Genomic DNA, 22,907 nt, shown 5'->3' on the forward strand with positions numbered 1-22,907 from the left:
GGCTACCAGGAGAACTATGATCTTTCACATTAGGATGAACGTTTCATCGCTTTATTTTCGCTAAAATTTGTGAATTTTTGTTAACAGGCGAATGTAATGTACAAGGAAGTAATCTTGCTCTTAACAAATCACTCAGAAAAATGTAAACTTTATGGTTCTTAGGAGATGTATTTGCACAACAAATGGGAATTTTATTTTATTCTGTCTCAATCACAAATTTTAAACATGTTAGCCCTAAATTGTGGGTAAATCACAATGTCAGTGAACACATCTTAGAAGAAGTTGTGGGAAACTTGAACACTTGAAAAGCTTAAAAAAAAGAAATAATTACAAATTTGTCTCTATTTACTCTAAACCATATAATTTTAACGTTCTATCCATTGAAGTGGATGCGATGTAATGCGCATGACGTCCAAACCTGACACCAGTCGCTGCTGCTGTATGGTCATTGAAAACTTTCAACTCTTGCCATTGCTTGCAGAGGTAAATCCTACAAAAAAGGTTCAAATAGCTCAAATGGCGTATCTTTAGGTAGAAGTCTCACCTGACATCGGTACCCGCTATAGCTAAATAGGTACCACTCTGATCGAAGCACAAATCTTTAATTTGGTACCCCTCGTCCAACTGCAAAGTTCTGAAATTCTTCAGCTTGCGCAAATCCCACAATTTAACGCAAGCGTCGTCCGCGGCCGTTGCTAAGTAATAACCGTTTTCAGAGAACGAAATGGAAGTGATCGCCCCCGAATGTCCCGTAAAGTTAGCAACGTTCGCCTGCTCCTTGAGATCCCAAATTTTAATTTCAGAATTCGCCGTACCAGTCCCGAAAATTAGACCGTCAGGATGAAACTGGGCGGTGGTCAGGGCGACATTCGCCTGATCGGCAACCTTTGTTAATAGACGGCCCGTGCGTATATCCGAAAATGCCCAATGTTGATCCTCGGAAGTCGATAGGACATAGTCGCCGGTCGGATGTAGCGAAAGTCCAGTAACCGCGGCGTCGTGAGCACGTAGCAGCAACGTTGTCTGCGAAGTGGGAACGTTCCAGATGCGTATCGTCGAATCTGGCGAGGCTGTGATGACCAAATCTTCGTCGGGATGGTAAATTACTCGAGTTACTTTTTTTGTATGGCCTTTTAGAATTGCCACCACCTGCTCTGTGTCTTTATTGAAAACAGTGGCGTTACGGTCGTTACCACCTGTTAATATTTTGCTTGTATCTGAAGCGTGAATGTCGAGTGCCAATATACCGGGAACACTCGCCGAATGTAAACCCTAAAAGCGGGCTATAAAAAAAGCACAGCTGATAAGATCCACAAAGTTGACAATACCCATTTAGCAAAATAGAAAATGTGCTATTTATTGTTACCAATTAAAATTTTTGTGCTATTCCATGTAGATAAAAAAAGCAAGTGAGCACAGCCAACTTCATTAAACAGGCTTGGGACAAGTAACATTGTGCTATTTATTGTCAAGAACACATTTCTTGTGCTCTCATACAATACCCGCCAATTTATTTTGTTAGTATTAGCACAGATATACACAAACGACTGCCACTGCTTGAGGAAGTTATTAAACCCACTTATTTTTTTGATCTTCCTGAAGGAACATCACAAAATTTTTAAATTGAATAGCACAAAATTATAGTGTTAACACTTCTCTCTACCTATATGGGTATTCCTAACTTCAGAGACCACAACCAATAATATTAAACCCACCGGATGGGATGCCAATGTTCGGAATGCACGTAAGTCGTCCTGCGACACCAACTCCTCAGGTACTGTACGACCACGCTTCTTTCGTTCGAGCGTCAATACTGTGGCCTTCTCTTGCAGTTTTTGTATAACCTCCGCACTCATGCCCGCCTGTTCGGTTGGCTGATTCGCGATACCCGCAGCTTCGGCCGCAAGTGCCTGCAAACGGCCTTGAAAACACTAAACGGCGATTAACCGACTTACCGGTTGCGGCACTGTCGTAATTCCGGCCTGTGGTTTGAGCGTGGCCAAGGCCTCTCTCGCAGCCGTCACCTCCTTATTGAGACGCGCTATCACACGACATGCGGCGTCGTGTTGGTAAAGCGCGTGGCTCAACTCTTGTCGTGCCGTTTGCAACTGCTGACGTTGTGTGAAACTGTACAGCATGACCGCGTCCCACTCATCTTGTAGCAACTTTAACGTAGCCGGAATGCTGGTGGCACTTGGTGGTTTCGGTTTTACAATTGGAGGTGCTAAAATCGACAGCTAAATAAAACTACCCCCAAATCGCTCACCCACTTTTAATTTCAATTAACTCCTCAACAGTCAACTCTTTGCCACTTATAGGATCTATACCATTTTCTATTATGTATTTTTCTATTATTCTCCTTTCAAAAATAGCACCCGAGGAGGGTGATATCACTGGATGCTCCGGTACTTCATTTGAAACTGAAAATTGTCGTTTTAGTCCATAATTAGTGATTAAGTGGCAATTTACTTACTAGCACAACATAACGCCATTTTTTTATACCACAACCGGCATCAAGTTTTGATGCACGTAAAAAGTGTGGTTATGTAGCTCAATGTGGTGGCTGCCAGATCTCTTGCATTGTTGCCAGACTATCTAAAATATAGATTATATTTTTGATCAACGGGTGTGCGAGTGGACTTGTAGTATGTGAAAATCAGGCAGAGATAAAAGAAATAGAACATTTCAGAAGTGGGGTAAAACCTACGAGGGTAAAACGGATGTAATAACAGAGCGAGTTTTAAGGGATTCGTCATTCCATGTCCCATGCAATTTTTTTCTCGTATTCGTAAAGTAGTCTGCGCCACTGTCGTTTATTGACGAGTCGCTAATGAAATTTTAAATGCCGTTTTTTTTCTCAAATTTATCAGAAGGGCAGATTAATTGAAATCTCATTTAAATTTAGTTTGTTAAAATTCAACAGAAAATATTTAAACACAGCATTTTTGAAAACCTAACCCTCCGACCGGCTCTAACTGTCAAATGTCAAAATCTTCACAGAATCATGGCAGATAACGAAAGGGTAGGTATTTATCACGTGGAAGACTCGCAATTTTTACCCTTACAATCCCCTAATTTCGCAGCTTGTCAAAGCGCTCAAGGACCTACCTTTAAGGATTCAAACTTCCAGTCTAACCTTACGAAGGACCGTGATCGAAGACGTTATCGATGTCCTGGACCATTCCGGTGAGTTGTGCTTCGCCCAACACCAACATTACCAGACTACATTGCAGGAATCAGTGAAATCATCATTAAGGGAATATGCAGGGCGATTCAGTACACTTTACCTAGGTACCATGACGGAATTTCACAGTACCTCGTGCGAAATTTGATAACCTCGCTAATAAGACACCATCCAAAATGGTCAGTGAGAGGGCTACTTACGATGTTGGCAGACGTAGCTGCCGGTTTCAAAACATTAGTTGCCACGTAAGTCTCGTGTTCATATTTGGAGGGGGTGTAAAATTGATATTTCAGACCGAAAATTTCTAAAGTCGCTCTGACGGCCTTACGTTGGTCTTGTCTTGTAGTTATCGACGGATGGAAGAGCAGCGAAGATGTTATTCGGGATGAAATTTCTAACTTAGTGAATAGCCAGTGTGTTTTATATACCTGTATTGCAACAGCGGGCAACAAACGATTAACTTTTAAGGCATATAATAAGGTAACCGGCTTAGTTTCCCATTCGTGTATGTTAATTTTGTTTTAGTTACACATCCTATGGAGCTCCATTCCCAATTTAGAAATTTTGTATATGAACACCTTAATTCAAAGCGAACAAACGTATTTTGTATCAGTTCTTAGCTCTACGTTAATTAAGCATCTGTCCCAGGCTGATCTGAAGGAGTTTGTGGTAATAATCGCATTTAGCTTAAATAGCGCCACATTGTGGGTTGTAGGATAAGAACTTGGATACGTTTATCAAGACGTTGGTGAGTTGCAAAACGAAACCTTTGAATACGGCGATCGAGGCCTGCTATCCCATGTTGAAACGTTTGAATCACGAGCAGTTTAAGTCGACCCTTCTACCTGCACTTCAGAAGGCGATGTTGCGAAATCCGGAAATTATAATCGAGTGTGTCGGATTAATTCTTGCGGGTGTTACAATCGACTTGAGTCAGTATGCTTTGGATGTAAGCAAAGGATTGATAAGTATGCATCCGGTTTTTTGGGGATTTGTGCGCTATCGTTTGGTTCGCAGCTAATTTACATTCAAAGGATGACGTGACTAGGAGAGAGTCGGCGGATGCGTGTAAACTGCTGGCTCAACAATGTAGCGATTCTGGTGCTATTGAATCAGTGGTGAAGCAGATTTTTTCTGTTTTCCATGGATCTGATGGAAAATTAACCGTTCTCGAGCATAAGATTAGTGTTTTGGAAGTAAGTACACGACACGACCTGTGTTTAGGTACAGCAAATATATTTAACTGGTGGACTGTCGAATGATTTAACTTGCAAAAGATCATTGATGCCAAAATCAAACAATTTTAAAACCAGGCTACGTGTTACAATAATTTAAAACTATTTCGCAACTATCTCTTTTGTACTCCTTGACTTTAAAAGATGCTAAAAGGCTCTCTAAATTACAGGCTATATTGTAAACAGTATTAGAAGGCTCTGGAAAAGTTTTCTCTCTAAACTAAATCATAGGTTTTCTATATTTCAGGTCATGCCTATGTTATTCTGTTAAGTTATGTGTACAAAAAATGTATCAAGTTGGCCTCTTTGTCGCTTCTTGGACAAATGAGTGAAACAGATGTTATCTCTAACGAAATTGAGGACAGAAAGATTTTGACATTTCCTGGTTATATTTAGAAGCAGGCAATTGTTTAAATATTTTGTAGTTTACATGATATGAACTTTCCAACAACAAAACGCAAAAATGAATATCTGAAGACTGTTGCAGTAGTGGAATTTATTATTATTTTATAAAAAAATTGTTTGGGCTTGAAGTTGGTATTTTTGAAATGCAACATTGTCAATTTTTTGCATTTTTTTTCTCTGATAACATTGATTCATCACAACATATTTTAAATTTTCGTCATGAAAATCAATAAAAAACCTTCACTTTTACTGTTTTTTAATAGTAGGCAATGGATTCATGGACATTTTGTTTTGTTTATTGTATCCATGGTAACCAAGGCAGCCAATACCAATCAATAAAATTGATGGAAGAAACATGTCATTTCAAAATTCTGAAAAATGTGATATTATTAAGTGTTGCTCAAAATGTAGAAGAGGCGTTACTAATGTATCAAAATACGCAAATAATATTTTATTTATTTTTGTCTGTTACAAATTTAGAATAGATAATATTACATATGTATCCAGAACGACAAAAGGCACATCATGCTACCATCTTCCGTCTAAAATCTAATTTGTTAAATTTTGGCAGCTATTCTAATAGCGTTTTCGATTGGCAAAACTCGTGCTGCACGAGTGCAATTTTTACGTTCTATTGGTAATTTTAGGGCAATTTTCTGTGTTCCATTGGCAAATGTGATGCAACAATTACGCACTCAGTGCAAATTTTGACGCACGAGGTCCGAGAGCTCGTGGAGCTGCTAGCTAACAAATTTTCAAAACAAACGTGCGACAAAATGAATTTGTTTCTTGCGTTGGGAGAGTTTTTTGTCGTCATCTAGCGATAGCGAAGATGATGAACTAGCCGTAACTTCTATTTTACAAAAAGTTGCACTTACTCATTAAACTGAACGCCAAAAATTGGTCCTTTACAGGAATTTCAAATTTATATTCCTCATCGTTTATCATAAATAATACTGAAATCGTTTGTCATTTTTTAGAATAGATATTTGTCGATTACCTAAATCTAAAGTGAGGTTATGGACAAATGACAACAAATATTTACGAATATTTAGGTTCCATCAGGTTCCATTGAGAGCAATTTTCACATGGATTTCTTCAGTTTCTCGTGCAACACTCGTGCAGTACGAGTTTTGCCAATCGAAAACGCTATAAACCTATTCAAAATCATCATGAATGATAGAACGAAGCTGTTGAAATAAATGTTTTAGCTTGTGTGAGAGCAAGGCCCCAAATTTCGTTCAGAGTTTAAAGGTTTTTTGAAAAGACAAATTTAAACCATATAAGGTGAATATTATTCAGGAATTTCAAATTACATTCTAAGGACTTGCATAGGCGCTTGGAATTCTCTAATTGGTACCTAACAAAAACCCGTTAAAATCCAAATTTTGCAAGAAATGTGATATGGTCTGATGAAGCGCATGTAAATATCTGTGGTATAATAAACAGATAGAACACAAGAACCTGTTATCTAGAAAATCAACATATAATTTTCGAACCACAATTACAGGGCCGGTTTGGTTTCAGTGTTTCTTGCCTTATTTTGGACACTAAAATTGTATACACAATTTTTGACAGTGACTTAACTGTCTTCCGATATCTTGAAATAATGAAAAACAAATTGTCAAGAGTTGCTGGAACATGTACCTTTGCCACAGCGAAATTATATATCTTTTCAACAGAATGGGGCGCCTGCTCATAATTCAGTTGGTTACTGAATATTTAAATCCCAATTTTTACAGACGGATTAGCACACACGGACCAATCAGATGGCTGCCGAGGTCGCCGGATTTAAGTGTTTTAGATTTTTTCTATGGTCATATTTAAGATACAAAATATATAGAAATTGGCACAGTAACATAGGCGAACTCGGGGTGCAGGGTTCGCAAATGGTCTCTTTTTTAGACATGGGTCTCTTTTTTCATTATTTCCTGAGATGCTGTTTTTGAAAGCATTTGCAGAATTCTAGGAAAATGTTTGTTTGTTTGAGAAGTTGGTTCAAGTTTCACTGTTTGGTTTGTATTTTATTTTCGCTTATTTGCTAGTGTGGCCTGGTTATTCAGAGGTGATGGGCGTAGGTTTTATTTAATTCTTGATTGATCTAACAACATACAGAAATAGGTTTTTTATAATAAAATAAAACAAAATGGGAACGTGTAAATTTCAAACTGAGTGGTTGAAGAAGCTAGATATTACTGGCAAAGTTGGGGTCGAAAATTTAACGACGAGAAGGTGTTTTGCATGATTTGCAGTAAAACCTTCTCAATTGCTGCGCAAATAAGTATTTTAAGAATGTATCCCATTTTATGTTGTTTTGTTGTTTAAAATGTTATTAAAATTGCAACGTTTATGCAGTTACGTTGTAACGATTACTTTTTTTTTTTAGATATACATGTTACCCATCTATTACAAAATAAATATTTTTTGCTTAATTTCGTATGGAAATTGGTTCTCGAAGGTCTCTAAATGGTGTCTATTTTTAAATATGTAAATAGAGACCAAGTCTCTATTTTTTTGTTAAAATCAGTTGCGAACCCTGGGGGTGTGAACCGAAGAAGCATTACAAAATTGACAAAGGCAACCCTTTATAATTTTAAATACTTTAAAAAGAATTGAAAAGATATGTGCTTTATGAGTCACAGAAAATGGTCGACACTTGGAACAGTATAACTAGTGTTATGTTTTCTAATAATAGTTAGTATTAATAATAATAATAATAATGTTTATTGTTGTTCAATAGACTCATAATCCATATATGAACAATCGCAAAAAAAAGATAAATGAATGGTTAAGCGCATACTGCATTATTAAAACTATAGTAGGAACTAATATTTAAAATAGAAACCATAAAAATCAATATAAATATTGCAGTAAGTAATTGTAACTAGTGAAATAAATAAATACCTTTGACAATTAAATTCTAAACTAAAAATAGAATATTGATAAAAAGAGAATTAACAAAAAAAATAAATAAAGTAAAGAAAATGAAGCAAAAAAAAAAGGATGATGACACGCTTTTAAGATAGAAAGCACAAACCAAAATTACAATTTCCAGTTAACCATAAACAAAGCTTAAAACATTGCATAATGAGTTGTAATGAATGTCACAGTTCTGGCAAATCTTATTATAATTACTGGACATTATTAAGGAGGGAGTTCTGCGAAGGAGATTGGATTTGGGAGTAGGATATGTGAAGGTGTTTAAGTGCCTAGTAGAATGCGTTGGAATGGTAAAGGATAGCTTGTGAAGTAAGTAGGGACAATCTAAATGACTGTTGGTTAGTTTGTAGAGGAACCTAATGCTATTCGCGACTTGTCTCTGTTCCATTAAAATTAAAAAACAAGTTATTTATGGCAATGTTTCAAAAAGGATTGGTTAATTTTAATTTATAAATAACAAAATTTAAATTACCATAATAAAAAAAAGTGATTGTTACTAGCATGTTTGTAGGAATCCATGGCCTACTATTTAAAAACAGTAAAAAATGTTTATATTGATTTTTATTTAAAAATTTAAAAAAATAGATTATGATACATCAACTTAATCAGAAAAAAGAATGCAAAAATTGACGTCAAGATATACACATACAGCATGTTACATTTAAAAAATGCCAACTTTGGGTCAAATCTCAGAAACGGTGGTCCAAAAAAATTCTTTTTACTACGCCACTGGAGGCAGTTTTTACTTTTCCTCTATCTTGCCTCTCCGAACAAAGTCGTCCGCGATTGTTTTGCAAAAAGCAACAAAACTATCTGTTTTGCAGCAAATACGCTCAAATATCGCTGGGTTTTAACGTCCAAAAAATTCGACTCACGTTTTCTAGGTTCCAAAAAGAGCCAGCACCAAACAATCGAACTGCACCTGTGTTTTTTTAGCCACCGATAACACATCCTTATCTTGAACTTTAATTAGCCGACGCTGCGATATCAGTTCTTATAGCAGACCGGAGATAAACTTTAACAATAACTGCGCAAATGTTCCAGATTAATTTAATTTCCAATTGACGAAACCTTAGTTTCTAAAATAATCTCGCAAATAAAGAGTACAGCCATTGGTTCAGATGGAATCAGTATATTGACTATACGTTTATGTGTACCACATATTTTGCCATACTTAACCCATGTACTCAATTACTGTTTAAGGCACAATATTTTTCCATCATCTTGGAAGACATCTATTGTTATACCTATCCCAAAAACTCGTGAGGTAACTGAGCTAAAAGATATACGACCTATTAGCATACTGCCCGCCTTTTTTAAAATACTCGAAAAGTTAATGGTCATTCAACTGCAAGAATATCTTAAAAATTCTATCCTTCCCGAAATACAATCGGCTTTCCATCCTGGTTATAGCTGTAACTGCTTTATTAAAGATTACCGACGATATCCTAACAGCCACAGATGAGGGCAAGTTAACACTCCTAGTCTTGCTAGATTACACAAAAGCTTTCGACACCATTAACCATAGGTTAATGCTAGCAATCTTACATTATATAGGTTTGTCGGACAGCTCAACCGAAATGTTATCCTCATACTTGTCACATAGAAAACAAGCTGTTAAATATCAACATAGATTATCGTCTTTCTTAGATATCACTCACGGCGTCCCCCAAGGCTCCATACTAGGACCAATATTGTTTTGTGTGTATGTGTCGCAGATAGAATCTTTTGTCTTTTGAATTTTGTTTCTATTTTACTTATCTTATTTTTAATATTCAATGTCTAAAATCCATGTTATACCTCTACCTACTAATGATCACAACATTGTCGATTAAGTGGAATCATTATGGGTTAGATGGAAGAGCAGGGGTAGACTTTCTACCCCTGAATCTCGCCCTAGGCAATGTATTTTTCGTGGCTAGCAAAAACAAAATCAAGACCGTTATTATTATTATTATTATTATATTCCTTATCTCACTAACAAAAAATAACGCAATTTTGTATACAAAATTAACAACATTAATAAATAATTCTGCGCCCCTAAATCCTTTATGTTCCACCTCACATTTATTTCGTCACTTTTAATAGGGCGCTGGAAATTTAAGTTACAATTCCGTAACCGGAAGCAATTTACAAAACTTAATCGCGCAAGTAAGTAACGAATTCATCAAAGTTTTGGAAACGGAAGTGCACGAAAAGACCTTATGTTACACATTGGAAATGCTATCGCTTTGGGTGTCGAAGATCAACAATGACGTGCCGAAGAAGCTCATCGACGCCTTAAAGGTGAGTTGATCCGCTCTTATCCGCTTGCGCTTGAATAAGTTTGCCTAGAATGGAATGTCTCTGAAGACTTCGACTGCTTCTGTGAGAATTTCGTACATTCAATGCATGTTGGCGTGTTTCCACTCGAATACGATATCGCAAGCGGAGGTTCTAGTTGGTGTTCTTCAAAAGTCTGTCGATCGTGCCATATCGCAGCCCACGCTAGCGCTTGGGGTTACGGAGGGGCTGTGCGCAACGTATTTCCTGTTAAAAATTATGGAGAGTCAGGGAGATCGAGAGAGCAAACTTTCGAGTGTGTGCTCGATCTTATTTGACATGGACAAGCAGCTGTTTGTTTCGGAAAAATTCTTGGCAACCGCATCGGACGATGGTCAGTTGATGACCTCGTTGTTAATGTTCTACAGTTTTGTTTTAGCATTAATTCAAGTGATGCAACTTTGCGAGCTACTTCTCTTGGAATATCCTGAAAAGTTTAACGGTAAAGCTGCGCCACTGTATCGAGCCGTACTTATTTGTATGACTAGCTCGTCGGCTGTTGTGAGAAAGAAGTGTCTCCCGGCCGTCCAAAGGATTGTGAGCGGCCTAGGAGGCACAACCATCGCGCAGGCGCTTTTGAGGGACTTTTTAAAATTAATTGACAGCAAGGTGTGACCAATTGAGGTGTGCTTATTTAAATAATGGTCAGTTTTAGAATGATCCCGAGCAGAACGCGATCTCTCCCCATGTACTCATTGATTGCATTCAAGTTTTGTGCTCTGGATCGGGAACAGTGGAAGAAGCGACGACCATAGCCCTCGAAGCGCTGCTACCCTGCCACATACAAGCCATTTTTTCCGTTTTACCAAATTTGTGGATTACAATAATGAAACGTTCTAAATTAAATCCCAAAGAGTTCATTAGTCAAAAATTGAACCCTCTCAAAAAGATGTTAGTCGATGATTACGTTGCGACTCCGGTGAGTGATCTCGTGTACTGTTAGAAACTATGTTGAGACCGGTTTTTAGTATTACGAAAATGCACTTGCGACAGTAGTCAAAACCAATGGCAGAGAAATTTTACGGTACTTACTTAGGAGGCTGAAGGAGAAGCTCTACAATCCAAATGTCAGGCAAATTACAAAAGATGAATATTTTACATATTTAACGCCGGAAGGAGAATTGTACGACAAGAGTGTGTTACCCTTACCTGAGTAAGTATTAAATTAACGGCTTATAATGCTGTTTAGAAAATGTCTTGGGGCTGTAATTCAAAACATTAAAAGTCGGAGATATTCAATATATCAATGATAAAGATAAACTAACAACAAAAAAGCATTATTAACAGGTTAGCTGCAAGTTTGCAATTTTCGGTATTTGCGATAAACATTTGCTTAGCGATTCTTCCCTCTTAGATCACGTCAGTTCTAGCTAATTGACAGTTGGCATCCTTCAATTCGAAAGCGAGTATTTGCATTTCATACAGAACACTGTAATTCTTTAATACAATTCACCCAATGCTCGTAACGCGCAAAGAAAAATATATCCAAAAACTACAATGTGGACCTAATTCCGATTAATTCGAACTTACGTACTCCATTAATAAATGGGCTTCGGATTGCGATATAAGTAAAAAAAGATAATTGAATTAACACATATGGCATAACGTAAAAAGAAACGTGTTAACAACTTTACCTCAAGAGGAATACAGGCGCAGCCCATTCGCGTAAAGACGCTTAGATAATTAGTTAAACAATTTTAGCGTGATGACATTTTTCCGAGGGGTAAATCACAGCAGAAATGTACACCAGAATTCCAAAAGTGCAAAATAATTCCAGAATTCCAAATAAATTCCATGAGTTCCAAAAAACTGCAAAAGAATTCCATTGAATTCCAAAAAATTCCATTGAATTCCAGTTACTTCCAAAAAGAATTCCAATGAATTCCAGTGACCTTCAAAAATAAATTATGCTTCTTGCAAAACGTAAGGTACGTCAACACATTCGTATCCATTCGATTATAGTAAAGAGCATGTCTTTGTTATATAATCCGGATCCTACATTATATTATTAGCATAATAAACTTACAACATGCAACCAAATGCAAGTATACGAAACCAAAACCTGTGGCGTTGACAGAAATGCCGATTCCCCTTGCTAGTTTCAAGTGTCAAATACAGCCAGCAGACTACGCATGTAAGCAAGCATATAAGTCGACACGAGTTAATCAAGTAAAAAAACACACTTTCAAAATGTGTTGTACACGAAATTTTTAGCGCAATTTCTAACGAAGTTGGGTGCGCTATTGCAGCCACTTTCTCTGTCCGTCCGTCTGTCCAAGGCCCTAACTACTACAGTTTTCAAGATATTTAGTTCGTTCTTTTGCATTTGGTAGCGTATAGCTCTGGCACTTGAGCCAACGAAAATCTTGATGAATCTGCGCATACGCAGGCTGGGCAATGTCAATTTTCTTATTTATAGAGATATTTCTTTGAAATTTTACCTAAAGATGCTTTTAGGAAAAGCAAACGTATCGCATATTGTAAACATCAAATTAATGTGCGCATGCGCATGATGCGCAATATCAACTGTCTTATTTATCGAGATATTTTCGAGGATACCTTTTTGATATTTTTATCACAGATGGTTCTGTCGTTAAAGGCAAACATATCTGATATTGCAAACATTAGATGTGTGCATGCGCAGTCAGTGTGAACTTCCTTATTTATGAAGATATTTCTTTGACATTTTAACCACATATATGCCTATAATAGTACAAGAAAAACATAGCGCACATAGCTATGGCCTTTTGGGAAGTACTGGTCAATTCATGAAAAATGCCCTGAAGTTACTCGCCTTATAGTCCGGGCGAGAAATTCAGTAAAGCGCATTGTAATGCTTCTAACGGCAAATCGTGAGACAAAGAATTTTAATGTGTTTTCAGGGTAATTGGACACTGCTGAATCCGATTTTGCCTGTCACCACCTCGAATTCCGGCTGGTAAGGCCTCAAATCAAGATGGCGGTCAAAATGGCGACTGAAGCTTATTTTAAACATTTTTAACAAGAATGTCATCATGATTTTTATGTAACACATATATTTTTCCACTTATTACTATTTTATGAAAAATTTTAAAGTCAAGAAAAATTAAGATGGCGGCTGAAATGGCGCTCCAAATTTTGAGTTTTGTAATATTCTTGATTTAGTTTACCTTAAGTGAACAAAAGAATTATAATTGGCCCGCAAAGTGCCTGCTTAAGTGAAAAGGAAATACAATAAATATTTACACTTTTTCAAAAATGGCGGACAAGATGTCGGAGACAGTATGTCGCTTAGTTTGACTCAAGGTGGATTATGTCGCCGTGCTGGAAGGTCCTTAGGTAATTGCGCGCGTGTTTTAAATCCTGTGTAAACAATATTTGGCGTTTTATTTGTATAATTAAACTATTAATATATCTCAACATATTTCGATAATTTGCTATTAAAATATCATAAAGTCATAAAAATACCGGCATTTTGGGAACCATTTTCATTTATCTTTGTCGCAAATTATTATTATTAACAATGGTGAGTAGACAAACTCATTTTAACCTAGCTGTACCACCCCCATATAAAAAAATGCAAATCTTTTCTTCGCAATTAAAGAAATTAGTTAGGTAACACAAGATTCTACCGCCATTTTGACCACCATCTTGATTTTTTTCGGCTACACATTTTTTTATAAAATAGTAATAAATAATAAAACGTATGCAGGTACTAGATAAAAATCATGATAATATTTTTGTTTACGACAAGAAAAGGATCTTACAGTGACTTTTGGGCGCCATCTTGATTTGGGACTTTAGCAGCCGGATTTTGAGGTGGTGACAGGAAAAATCGGGTTCAGCAGAGTCTAATTACCCTAAAAACACCTGTCACCAAAATGTCTCAAGATTTGCCGTTAGAAGTTAAGATCTCAAAATTGTCGCCCGGACTATTAAGGCGAAAACCTTTTTATGGTAAGCGAGGAGAAAAGTTTACTTTTATGACTGTGAAGGTCAGTGGCGCAATATTTTAGTTAATTTTGAGTCCTAATGTTTGAACGTGACGTGAGAGCTGAGTATTTCTTTATGATAAGTAAAAATAAATGAACAGTTACCCTTCAGACTCTAAGACTATAATCTACAAACCAAAAATCTATGAATTGCAGATAATTATATCAACATCAATAACATCAGTACAAAGTAAGCAACAACCTAAACCATAGCTTGTAAAAATATTTAGGAATCCCTGAGAATTCCAAATGAATTCAATAAAAATTACAAGTTAATTCCCAAAGATTTCCGTGAATTCCAAAAGAATTCCATGTATTACACAAGAATTCCATCAGAATTCACGTGAATTCCATATGAATTCCAAGAGGTTGTACACCAGAATTACCACCAAAGCAAAAGTAAAGGTCATGTCAATGCCAATGGTACCCACACAACACCAGAGTACATTCTACGGAACGTTACAAGTCATTTACATTCAACTGAATGTTGACTTGCAATTTTCAGTTAACGCAATTGGAATGCTCGTCCAATTGATCTATCAAAACTCGCGAAACTTCCCTGACAAATAACACAGTTCTCCTACTGAAACTACCCACACGACACACTTCCGTTACACATTTTTCAATATCTGGTATTTATTAACGAGCTCCTAGAGATTTTATAATTTTCCCGTGTCTGTCTGTCCGTCCGTTGCTGCATGTAAATAGTGTGTAAAAGTTTTTTCGGAACAATAAAGTGGAACAGTGACCAAATAATAAAGTTTTTAAATTTGTATGAGAAATATGAGGTACTTTGGGATATAACAAAAGAAGACCACATGAATAAGCCAATACGGAACAATTAGTTTCGAACAACTACTAAGAGAAATGAAAGAAACAGAAAACATTCCGTGTACTGATATTAGTTCAGGCAAATTGAACTTTATAAAAACGAAAATTGTTAATGACTCCAAGTGGATATGTTAAAATGGTCTATAACAAATACAAAAAAAATAAATACGTAAGCAGGGAAGTGGGACTAAGTTTTTGGGGAGGGTGAAAAGGGGTGAAAATTTATTATAAATTTAACGGTCATTCCGCTTTCAAAAATTCTAGTATAGTATATTTCAGTAGCGTTGGGCAAAAAAATCGATCAATCGATTATAATCAAATGATAATCGATAATCGGGTTTGATTGTTTTTTTAAATTAATCGATTATTTGATTAATCAAATGCTTGATTAACCGATTATTTGATTAATCTATTCAAACCTCTAATCGCCCACCCCTAATCGTCAGAACGTGTTTTTAGTGAGGGAGGCTCCATTGTAACTGATAATAGGGCTGGCCTTACTCCAGATCATGCAGAACAATTAATTTTTATCGCATGTAATTCAGTTTACGTTACATAGATTGCCTAATAAAAAGTGTATTCAATAAACAATATATTTTTATGGTACATTATAAACAAAATGAGCTTTTTATTTTACCAAATCGTAGTCGTAAGACATGAATGCCGAGACGAATGCAATAAGTGCATAATGGTAGGTATTACATATAAGATAAACTTAAAAAAAATTAACCAAAAACAAATAATAAATCATCATCATTATAAACAGTGACAGATGTAGACAATTTACTGTTCAGTTACAATGAATAAATAAAAAATTATTTAAAGCACTAGAAGTGTATTGAACTCAAGGTACACACTACCCAAACTAACATAAGTTTTGACAAATAAATCAAACTTTCAAGTAATTAAGACCTATTCATTAAAACTATCCCACACCTAAACGTACAGTAAGCAGCCTAATGATTTACTGTTAGGTGATTATTGATTAATCGATTTGCCTATTTGGACGATTTGATGAAGAGAATTATTAAGTAATGAACGTATTGCAGAGAACAAACAGATATTTCATTACTCCTTGTGTGTGACAATTGATTATATGGTTAATCTTAATCGCTTATTTGGCAATAGAATATTTGATTAATTGATTACTTAATTAACCGATCATTTGATTAATCGATTATTTGATTATTCGATTAATCGATTATTTGATTAATTAAGTGCTTTATTAATCGATTATTTGATTAATCGTTTAATCGGTATGCTCGATTTTTGTTTTTGACAGATTTCCAAAATTAAACAAATTATCAACATTTATACTAGAAAATTCAATGTTACTGAAGTCGTTTTTTGAGCTTTTCGTTTCTTGAATTTCTTCTTCAATGGGGATTATAATTTTTGTATTTCATCAAAAAGTACCTATAAATAAAAACAAAGAAAATGATACCAAATAGAACTCCCTACGAAAAATCTCTGAAGGACAATTTTCATTTGAAGAAAAAAGTATTTCAACCAAGTCTCGTTAAAAGAAAATCATTTTTTCGGAAATGAACAATAAAAAACAAAAAACACGGTTTTCCGCGATTTTTCGGATATTTTGAGGTTATGTGAGAAAGTGACTGAAAAGAAAGGTGTACAGCTTTCACGATCTACAACATTTCCATTGAACACTTTTGTCTCTGGTCTCACCCTTTGCCGGAAATTGCAGTCATACGACCCCCTTTTCATCGTTTTCAAAAACTTAGTCCCCATCCCCTGCTCACGTTTTTATTTATTTTTTTTGTATTTGTTATAGACCATTGTAACATATGCACTTGACAAAGCTCCATTAACAATTTCCTTTTGTAAAAAGTTCAATTTGTCTCCACTAATATCAGTCCAACGAATGTTTTCTGTTTCCGGTTCTTCTTTTAATACTTTATTATTTGACCACTGTTCCACTCAGTGGCGCACTGGGCGCGATCAAAGTTTGCCGCCCTATATTTTAGAAGCTAGTGAATGTTTTGAGTTCCCTATCGTTTATTAAAAAAAGAGTTCTAATTTCTTATTCTATTCTGGATTTGAGTACTTTTAGAGCGAGCAATTGTTTAGGGGAAGGGGGGAGGGTGCCTCACCTCTTGACATTCTATGTATAAGCTTTCGTTTGATACCTGTATGATCCATGTAGCAGATGAACAACACACACTACAATAAAGACAGACAGACAGAAAACAGCGTACCAATTTTTTTCATTTTTTTTGAAATGCGGTAAAAAGGATATACCCAACACTGCTTTTGAAGTCGAACCTAGAAACCCAAGAATTTCAAAGACGATAATGATATTTGAATTGCTTGATAGACTTTGTTAAAAAGATTCCGAGTACATTGAGAACAGAAGCTTAAACTTTTGTATGTATACCAGAAGTCTCTTCGTCATGTATTTTCGCTCCATCGTTGTTGCGTACGAAATCAAAATTTAAATGTATTTTCACAAGGGTTTTTTCGTTTCCTACTTTTAGCTATTTTCAAAAACGCCCCGGGATATTACTGGCAGGGATGATACTGCCGCCCCTACTGAAGTGGCGCCCGGGGCGGACCGCCTCTTCGCCCCCTCCCCTACGCTACGCCACTGGTTCCACTAAACGCTACTAAAGTAGCCAGGTCCTCAACTTCACTTGCCGCTTGCGGGCATGTACCACTTTCCGCTCATTTACACTTGGCAAGTTTACTGGCCGAAAGTACTATCTGCCAGTAAACTTACCAAATGTAAATTAGGCTTAATACAGAAACTGTGACAATTGCACATGTTTCTCAATGTTTGGATGTTCAAAGCTTATGGTAACCAAACGAATTTTAGAGATCAAAAGGATGAAGCGTCAAATATGAAACGTGAAAGTAAAGCATACAGCTACAAGGAGCAATTGGAAGAAATGCAATTAAGACGAGAATTGGAGGAGAAAAAACGAAGGGAAGGTAAAATAAAAGTTCCGCAATACTCGGCCAAGCAATTGGAGGTGATAAAGAATCAAAAAATTAAGGAACAAGGTATAAGAGAAAAGTTGACTGAGGTAAGTGCAAATTTTTGTGTTAAAATTAACTGTCACTTGCCAATTGTAGTTAAACACGGTCATTACTAACTACGTCTCTATGATAAGAGCCGCGAGCAATGGGAATCCGATTGAATTTTCATTATATTCGAAAGATTTGCTGCCCTTAATTCTTCAAAATATGCATTCGCCGTTATCAGCGCCGCATTTAACGAAGCTCTATGTCGATTTACACGAGGTGTTCTTTAAGAAGGACTTGAGCGGTTTAGGAGACTTAGTCGCACATGTAACTTTAAGACTGATAAAACCCCATTGTGATTTGGACGAGTCGTGGGAACAAGAAGATCTGCCCAAAGCTGCGTCTAGAGCGATAACTTTAATATACGATCACTCGATGAAAAAGACTGACGGAAAAAATCCAGCAACGCCCCACCATCACTTTACTGCCCCCGCCTTTACCTACTCGTTCCAGCTAATTAAGCTAATGCTACTTTCGGCGCAGGCCCCCAAAGACGAGGGCCTGATTCACATTTCCCTCCAAATAATCTCGGAACATTCGAAATTGCGCCACAACGTCAAGGAGGGCGCCATAAATTTGTACGATCCCAGATACCTACCACGACAGCAAATGTTCGAGCTCCTTATCGAGCTGATTAGTAAGTATCGTGTCATCGACAAGCGCCGTTAAAGCTATCAAATTTCCAGAAGTCACAGGTAATTCGTTGCAGGCTCCACATCCGGACGTATTCAATCTCAGGCAGTCACCTGCCTTTTAGACGTGGCAATTTCGGCTAGCGGCGCCAAGAATTGCAGCAAGGCGAGTGTGCAGGAGCTCGAAGTTCTGCTGACCGCCTTGCAAAATCCTAAGGACGTCGTTCGAGATTCCGCACTACGAGGTCTCGCCTACATGATACAGTCGATACCGACCTTCGACGAAAGTTATGATCTCGCTTTGAAGATCAACAAGCGAGTTTGGATCGCCCGATTTGATAGTAGTGAGGAAAACAAGTAAGCGGATTACCTTTAGTGGTGCCGTTTGTATGGTTTTTGTAGGGACCTAGCTGATAAGTTGTGGGATGACGGAAAAATGTCGTTTCCTAGCATGCTGAGCGAAGAGTTAATGGCCGACATTGAGCATCCAGTGGAGTGCGTTCAGTCATCCGCCGCCAAAGCGTTGGCGGCGCTTATTAAAGATGACGAGAGTCAAGTGCAACCCATCGTCGAGACATTGCTGCTCTTATATAAGAATACGCTTAAGGTGTACTCATTGCGTTCCTCCATTTTGTTTCTGACCTTTGATTGTAGATGGCGCCGGCGAAGGTTGACGAATTTGGCAGGGAGCTCGAGAAACCGATCGATAATTGGGGTCCTCGTCGAGGCGTCGGATTGGCGCTTGCCGGATTGGCTCCGTTTGTTGATTCAGCTACCATCAGCAAACTAATACAGTTCTTTGTACCTACGGCACTGAGCGATCGTAGTGAGGAAGTTCGCAAGGAGATGCTGACCGCCGCTTTGGCCATTGTCGACTTGCATGGAAAGGTACCTATGGATATTGAATTTGTATTTACTGTCACTTTGTGTCGATTAATCAGGGTATTGCAGGATCTTAGTGCTTTTCAGAATTTCTTAACACCTTACCATATCATTCTTACGCAAAATTATTTAAGCCCTTCCACAGTTTTCTTTCATGGGTCCCCAATCTGGAAAAGCCTTAGAACGTTCTATACTGCATTCATTATAAGAAGGTAGCAGATGGCGCTGTGCTTGAAGATAGGCACACACAGGAAAAATATAAAACAGCGCAAAATTTGAAAAATATAAATATAAATCAAACGATATCACGCTTGAATCTTTGAAATTGACAGCTAATGACAGTTCGACGGTTTAGTTCGTAACCGCACTTCTAACAAACAGGATTCGTCACTTGTTTTATTTTTCAGGTTAATACTGACTTATGTTTTATCCAATCACAGTGAAGGTCAAACTGTCCCTATGCTTTCTACCGCTGCCTTCTTAAAATGAATAGAATATAGAATAGCTTTTGAAAACAGCAGAAGAAGGCTATGGAAGAGTCTCTTAAGTGTCTTTCCATCCCTTACAAGTGCTTTCCTAAACATTCAAAGCCTTTCTGGAAGTCGCTGGGAATTTTAAAACCTTCGGACCTCTGGAAACCACCCAAAGAGTAAGGAAGGTGTCTTAAATCCTTTCCAGAGCCTTATAAGTATTTTCCAGAACAGTTTTCTAAATCATTCTTTCGTCTTTCCAAAATTGCGTACTCCCTTTCCAAAGATTTTCAGGTCTTTTAAAAAGGGTTTTTGCTTTTCCCTGGACTCTAGCTTCTTTCCAAAGCCTGGAAAGTGCCTTAAAAGCACTGGAAATGATCAAATACTCTGGGAAGCCAGGGAAAGCATCATTAAAGGCTTGCCGAAGCATCCAAATGGTCTCGGCTTCAGTTTTCTTTTCCTTGTTCCTTGTTGGCGGCCATCTTAAATCACCAAAAGGTTGCAGCAGGAACGCCACAACAGAGTACCACACTCAACTCAGACTTACGCGAGTTTACTGAATGACGCGAGAGACCTCAAACTAACACCACCTGGCAGCACTACTCATAATTACAAAGCGTGCACGCGCAACTGGTCGTTTCCGCCTATGATTGGGTCCCCCTCGTATCATATCAATACAGGGTGCCCATTATGTATGGAATATAGTGTACAGTGTGTCCCAGATCGCGTGGGATTGCACGGGTAACTTTCTTATTATTAAAGATAGAGAACTGGTTAAATGGGCATTGTTTTGCAGTTTTGCAGAGATGCTGTTTTCGCGAGCTTGTTTAGGCATCATTTAGCTACTTTTTCATGAAAAAAAATCGGACCAATGCATTTAATTTTTTTCAGAAAATTAACCATTTCTGTTGGAATGTAGCGTGGTCAAAGTACACATATAGCTTCACAAAAAATGAAAACCTCTTGAAATTTCAAATTTGAGTATTCAAAAGGGTTGTGCTTAATATGAAAAATTCTTTACGAAGATAGGTATGCAATTTTCCGGAAAATCGTCGAGTGAAAAATTTTGTTTTCGTTTTTTCACTCCAATTGTTTAAATATTAAATATACGGAAAAAAGTTTCAATTAAAATTTGTAGCTGATGCATTTATCGACAAAATTTGTCGGAAAAGTTTTTCTGTAAATTGACAAGTGTACGAGATATAATTGATTTCAGCGGAAGTTGATTCGTGAGTGCGCGCGAACGTCCCGTGAGCCAAAGTTAATAATTTGAAGATTGTGATGCACTGAAAAAACTGACAAAGTTAATATATTTCAATGAAACTTTATCTGTAAATACTTTGAAGTATATACTTTCAAAACTTAATAGGTACAGTTTTTCTGTAAATAGCAAATTTTTTAAATAATAGACAATTATTTATATTAGACGTCTTTTAGAAAATCTAACATAACTTTTTTCAGTGCTAATTTAGAAAAAAATAACGTAGATATTGACGAAGATGAAGATAATGATCACTTCGACGATCAAACAATTATAAATGTTGATAATCAAGACACTCAAGGTTCACATTTTGAGGATAACTTCAGTGAAGATGAAAATGATATTGAGTTATATTTGAGCTCGGAAGACGAATGATACTGATTGATTTTGATATGATTAATAAATGAAAACTCTACGTTTCTACGTGTCATTGTTTATTTACAATCTTAAAATTAAAAACTTGAAAATTGATGATGTTTAAAAATACTCTTAGGAAAATTTGGTATATTTCGAAAACTAATGAAGATATCAGAAAACTTTTCAGACAAATTTTGTAGGTAAATGCATTGGCTATAATTTTTGATTTGAACATTTTTCTGTATTTTCATTATTTAAACAATTAAAGTGAAAAAACAAATACCAAACTTTTCGACGAAAGTTCTTCCAGGAAAATTGCTTACCTAAATTGGTAAAGATTTTCTCATATTAAGCACAATCCTTTTAACTACCTAAATTTGAATTTCCAAAAGGTTTTTATTTTTTGCTGCATTTTACGGATATTTTGTGTACTTTGACCAGGCTAATGTCGAAAAAAGCCCTCAAGGGATGATGTGTGAAACTAACAAAACTTTAAATAATATAATATTTGTAGCTGAAGAATAGCTCTAACTAGAACTAGAACTAACCCGACTTTGTTAAAAAATCGGCTCAGCCGTTTCGAAGATACAGGGTGTTCTTTACGGAAACCTTTGAATACCCCCCACCACTTCATTTTTAGAGATACAGGAAAAATTGTCAAACAAAAATTGTTCAGATTATCGTCGACTTCAAAGACCGGACATTTTTTGTTAGGTTAATATAGCGGAATTCACAGAAACTTCACTTTTTTAGATTCCAGTTTGCAGTTACGCCCCCTAGCGGTCATTTCAGAAACTTAAAAATATTTTTCAGGTTTTGCTCGTGGCCGTTTTAGTAATAAATTTTTTTACGGTAAGCCTCTACGATGGATAGATTCTCAGATACAGTACCTCGCATTCTTAGTTGGCCACCCTGTACATTAAAGAATAAATAAACACGTTGCCTAAAGTAAACTGTCTTGAGGTGTGTTTTACTAATAATGGCCACTATTTTTAACATCTGATGTAATTATTTTCATTGTTTTGTTGTCTCGAATAGATTTTGTTTTGTTTTTTTGAAATTCATCACAGACTACTTGATTAAAATATAATAGCCGTTGATATAACTGGTATCTTATTTTCAATCTTATGTTATTATGATAGCTCGTTGAAAAGAGAATTAAAAAATTTAATCTAAAAATCCAATATGGCGTCTATTTAACTTTAGGAAGTTGGTAAATGTTCCTCAAAAGTAGTCATTTTGAATTTTTTTTTACATCAATTGAATTTGAATCATTTTAAAGATTTTTTTTCGATTACGTATCATTTAGGGTGGAATTCACTTTACTAAGTGCACACTTAGTTTAGTTTAAGTGGAACTTATATTTACTGCTAGT

General features: G+C 36.5%; 2 protein-coding genes across 2 annotated transcripts; one reads left to right on the forward strand and one right to left on the reverse strand.

Moving 5' to 3' along the window:
* Positions 1 to 181: 181 nt before the first annotated feature.
* Positions 182 to 2,621, reverse strand: LOC116175563 (pre-mRNA-processing factor 19). The gene is made up of 6 exons (XM_031493737.1): positions 2,474 to 2,621; positions 2,271 to 2,420; positions 1,956 to 2,224; positions 1,716 to 1,910; positions 545 to 1,272; positions 182 to 490 (listed from the first exon to the last, which is right to left on the reverse strand). Exons 1-6 carry the CDS (start codon positions 2,490 to 2,492, stop codon positions 346 to 348), a joined length of 1,506 nt encoding a protein of 501 aa, XP_031349597.1. The 5' UTR covers positions 2,493 to 2,621; the 3' UTR covers positions 182 to 345.
* A 123-nt stretch (positions 2,622 to 2,744) lies between these two features.
* Positions 2,745 to 21,550, forward strand: LOC116176269 (eIF-2-alpha kinase activator GCN1-like). The gene is made up of 18 exons (XM_031494753.1): positions 2,745 to 3,022; positions 3,084 to 3,186; positions 3,234 to 3,429; positions 3,478 to 3,664; positions 3,710 to 3,853; positions 3,900 to 4,152; positions 4,202 to 4,380; positions 9,853 to 10,050; positions 10,099 to 10,420; positions 10,466 to 10,695; positions 10,742 to 11,005; positions 11,055 to 11,239; positions 17,722 to 17,932; positions 17,982 to 18,567; positions 18,640 to 18,919; positions 18,965 to 19,169; positions 19,217 to 19,602; positions 21,376 to 21,550. Exons 1-18 carry the CDS (start codon positions 3,005 to 3,007, stop codon positions 21,548 to 21,550), a joined length of 4,122 nt encoding a protein of 1,373 aa, XP_031350613.1. The 5' UTR covers positions 2,745 to 3,004.
* The last annotated feature ends 1,357 nt before the right edge of the window (positions 21,551 to 22,907 follow it).

The sequence above is a fragment of the Photinus pyralis genome, unplaced genomic scaffold (genome assembly GCF_008802855.1).
Source record: "Photinus pyralis isolate 1611_PpyrPB1 unplaced genomic scaffold, Ppyr1.3 Ppyr1.4_LG7, whole genome shotgun sequence".
NCBI lineage: Eukaryota > Metazoa > Arthropoda > Insecta > Coleoptera > Lampyridae > Photinus > Photinus pyralis.

What these genes read in the sequence shown, in the direction of transcription:
- LOC116176269 (XM_031494753.1), top strand. An exon ending in CGATGTCCTGGACCATTCCG is followed by an intron (nt 3,187 to 3,233) that starts GTGAGTTGTGCT and finishes ACTACATTGCAG; the next exon opens with GAATCAGTGAAATCATCATT. An exon ending in TATATAAGAATACGCTTAAG is followed by an intron (nt 19,170 to 19,216) that starts GTGTACTCATTG and finishes CTTTGATTGTAG; the next exon opens with ATGGCGCCGGCGAAGGTTGA.
- LOC116175563 (XM_031493737.1), bottom strand. An exon ending in GGAGTTAATTGAAATTAAAA is followed by an intron (nt 2,225 to 2,270) that starts GTGGGTGAGCGA and finishes TGTCGATTTTAG; the next exon opens with CACCTCCAATTGTAAAACCG. An exon ending in TTACGACAGTGCCGCAACCG is followed by an intron (nt 1,911 to 1,955) that starts GTAAGTCGGTTA and finishes GGCCGTTTGCAG; the next exon opens with GCACTTGCGGCCGAAGCTGC.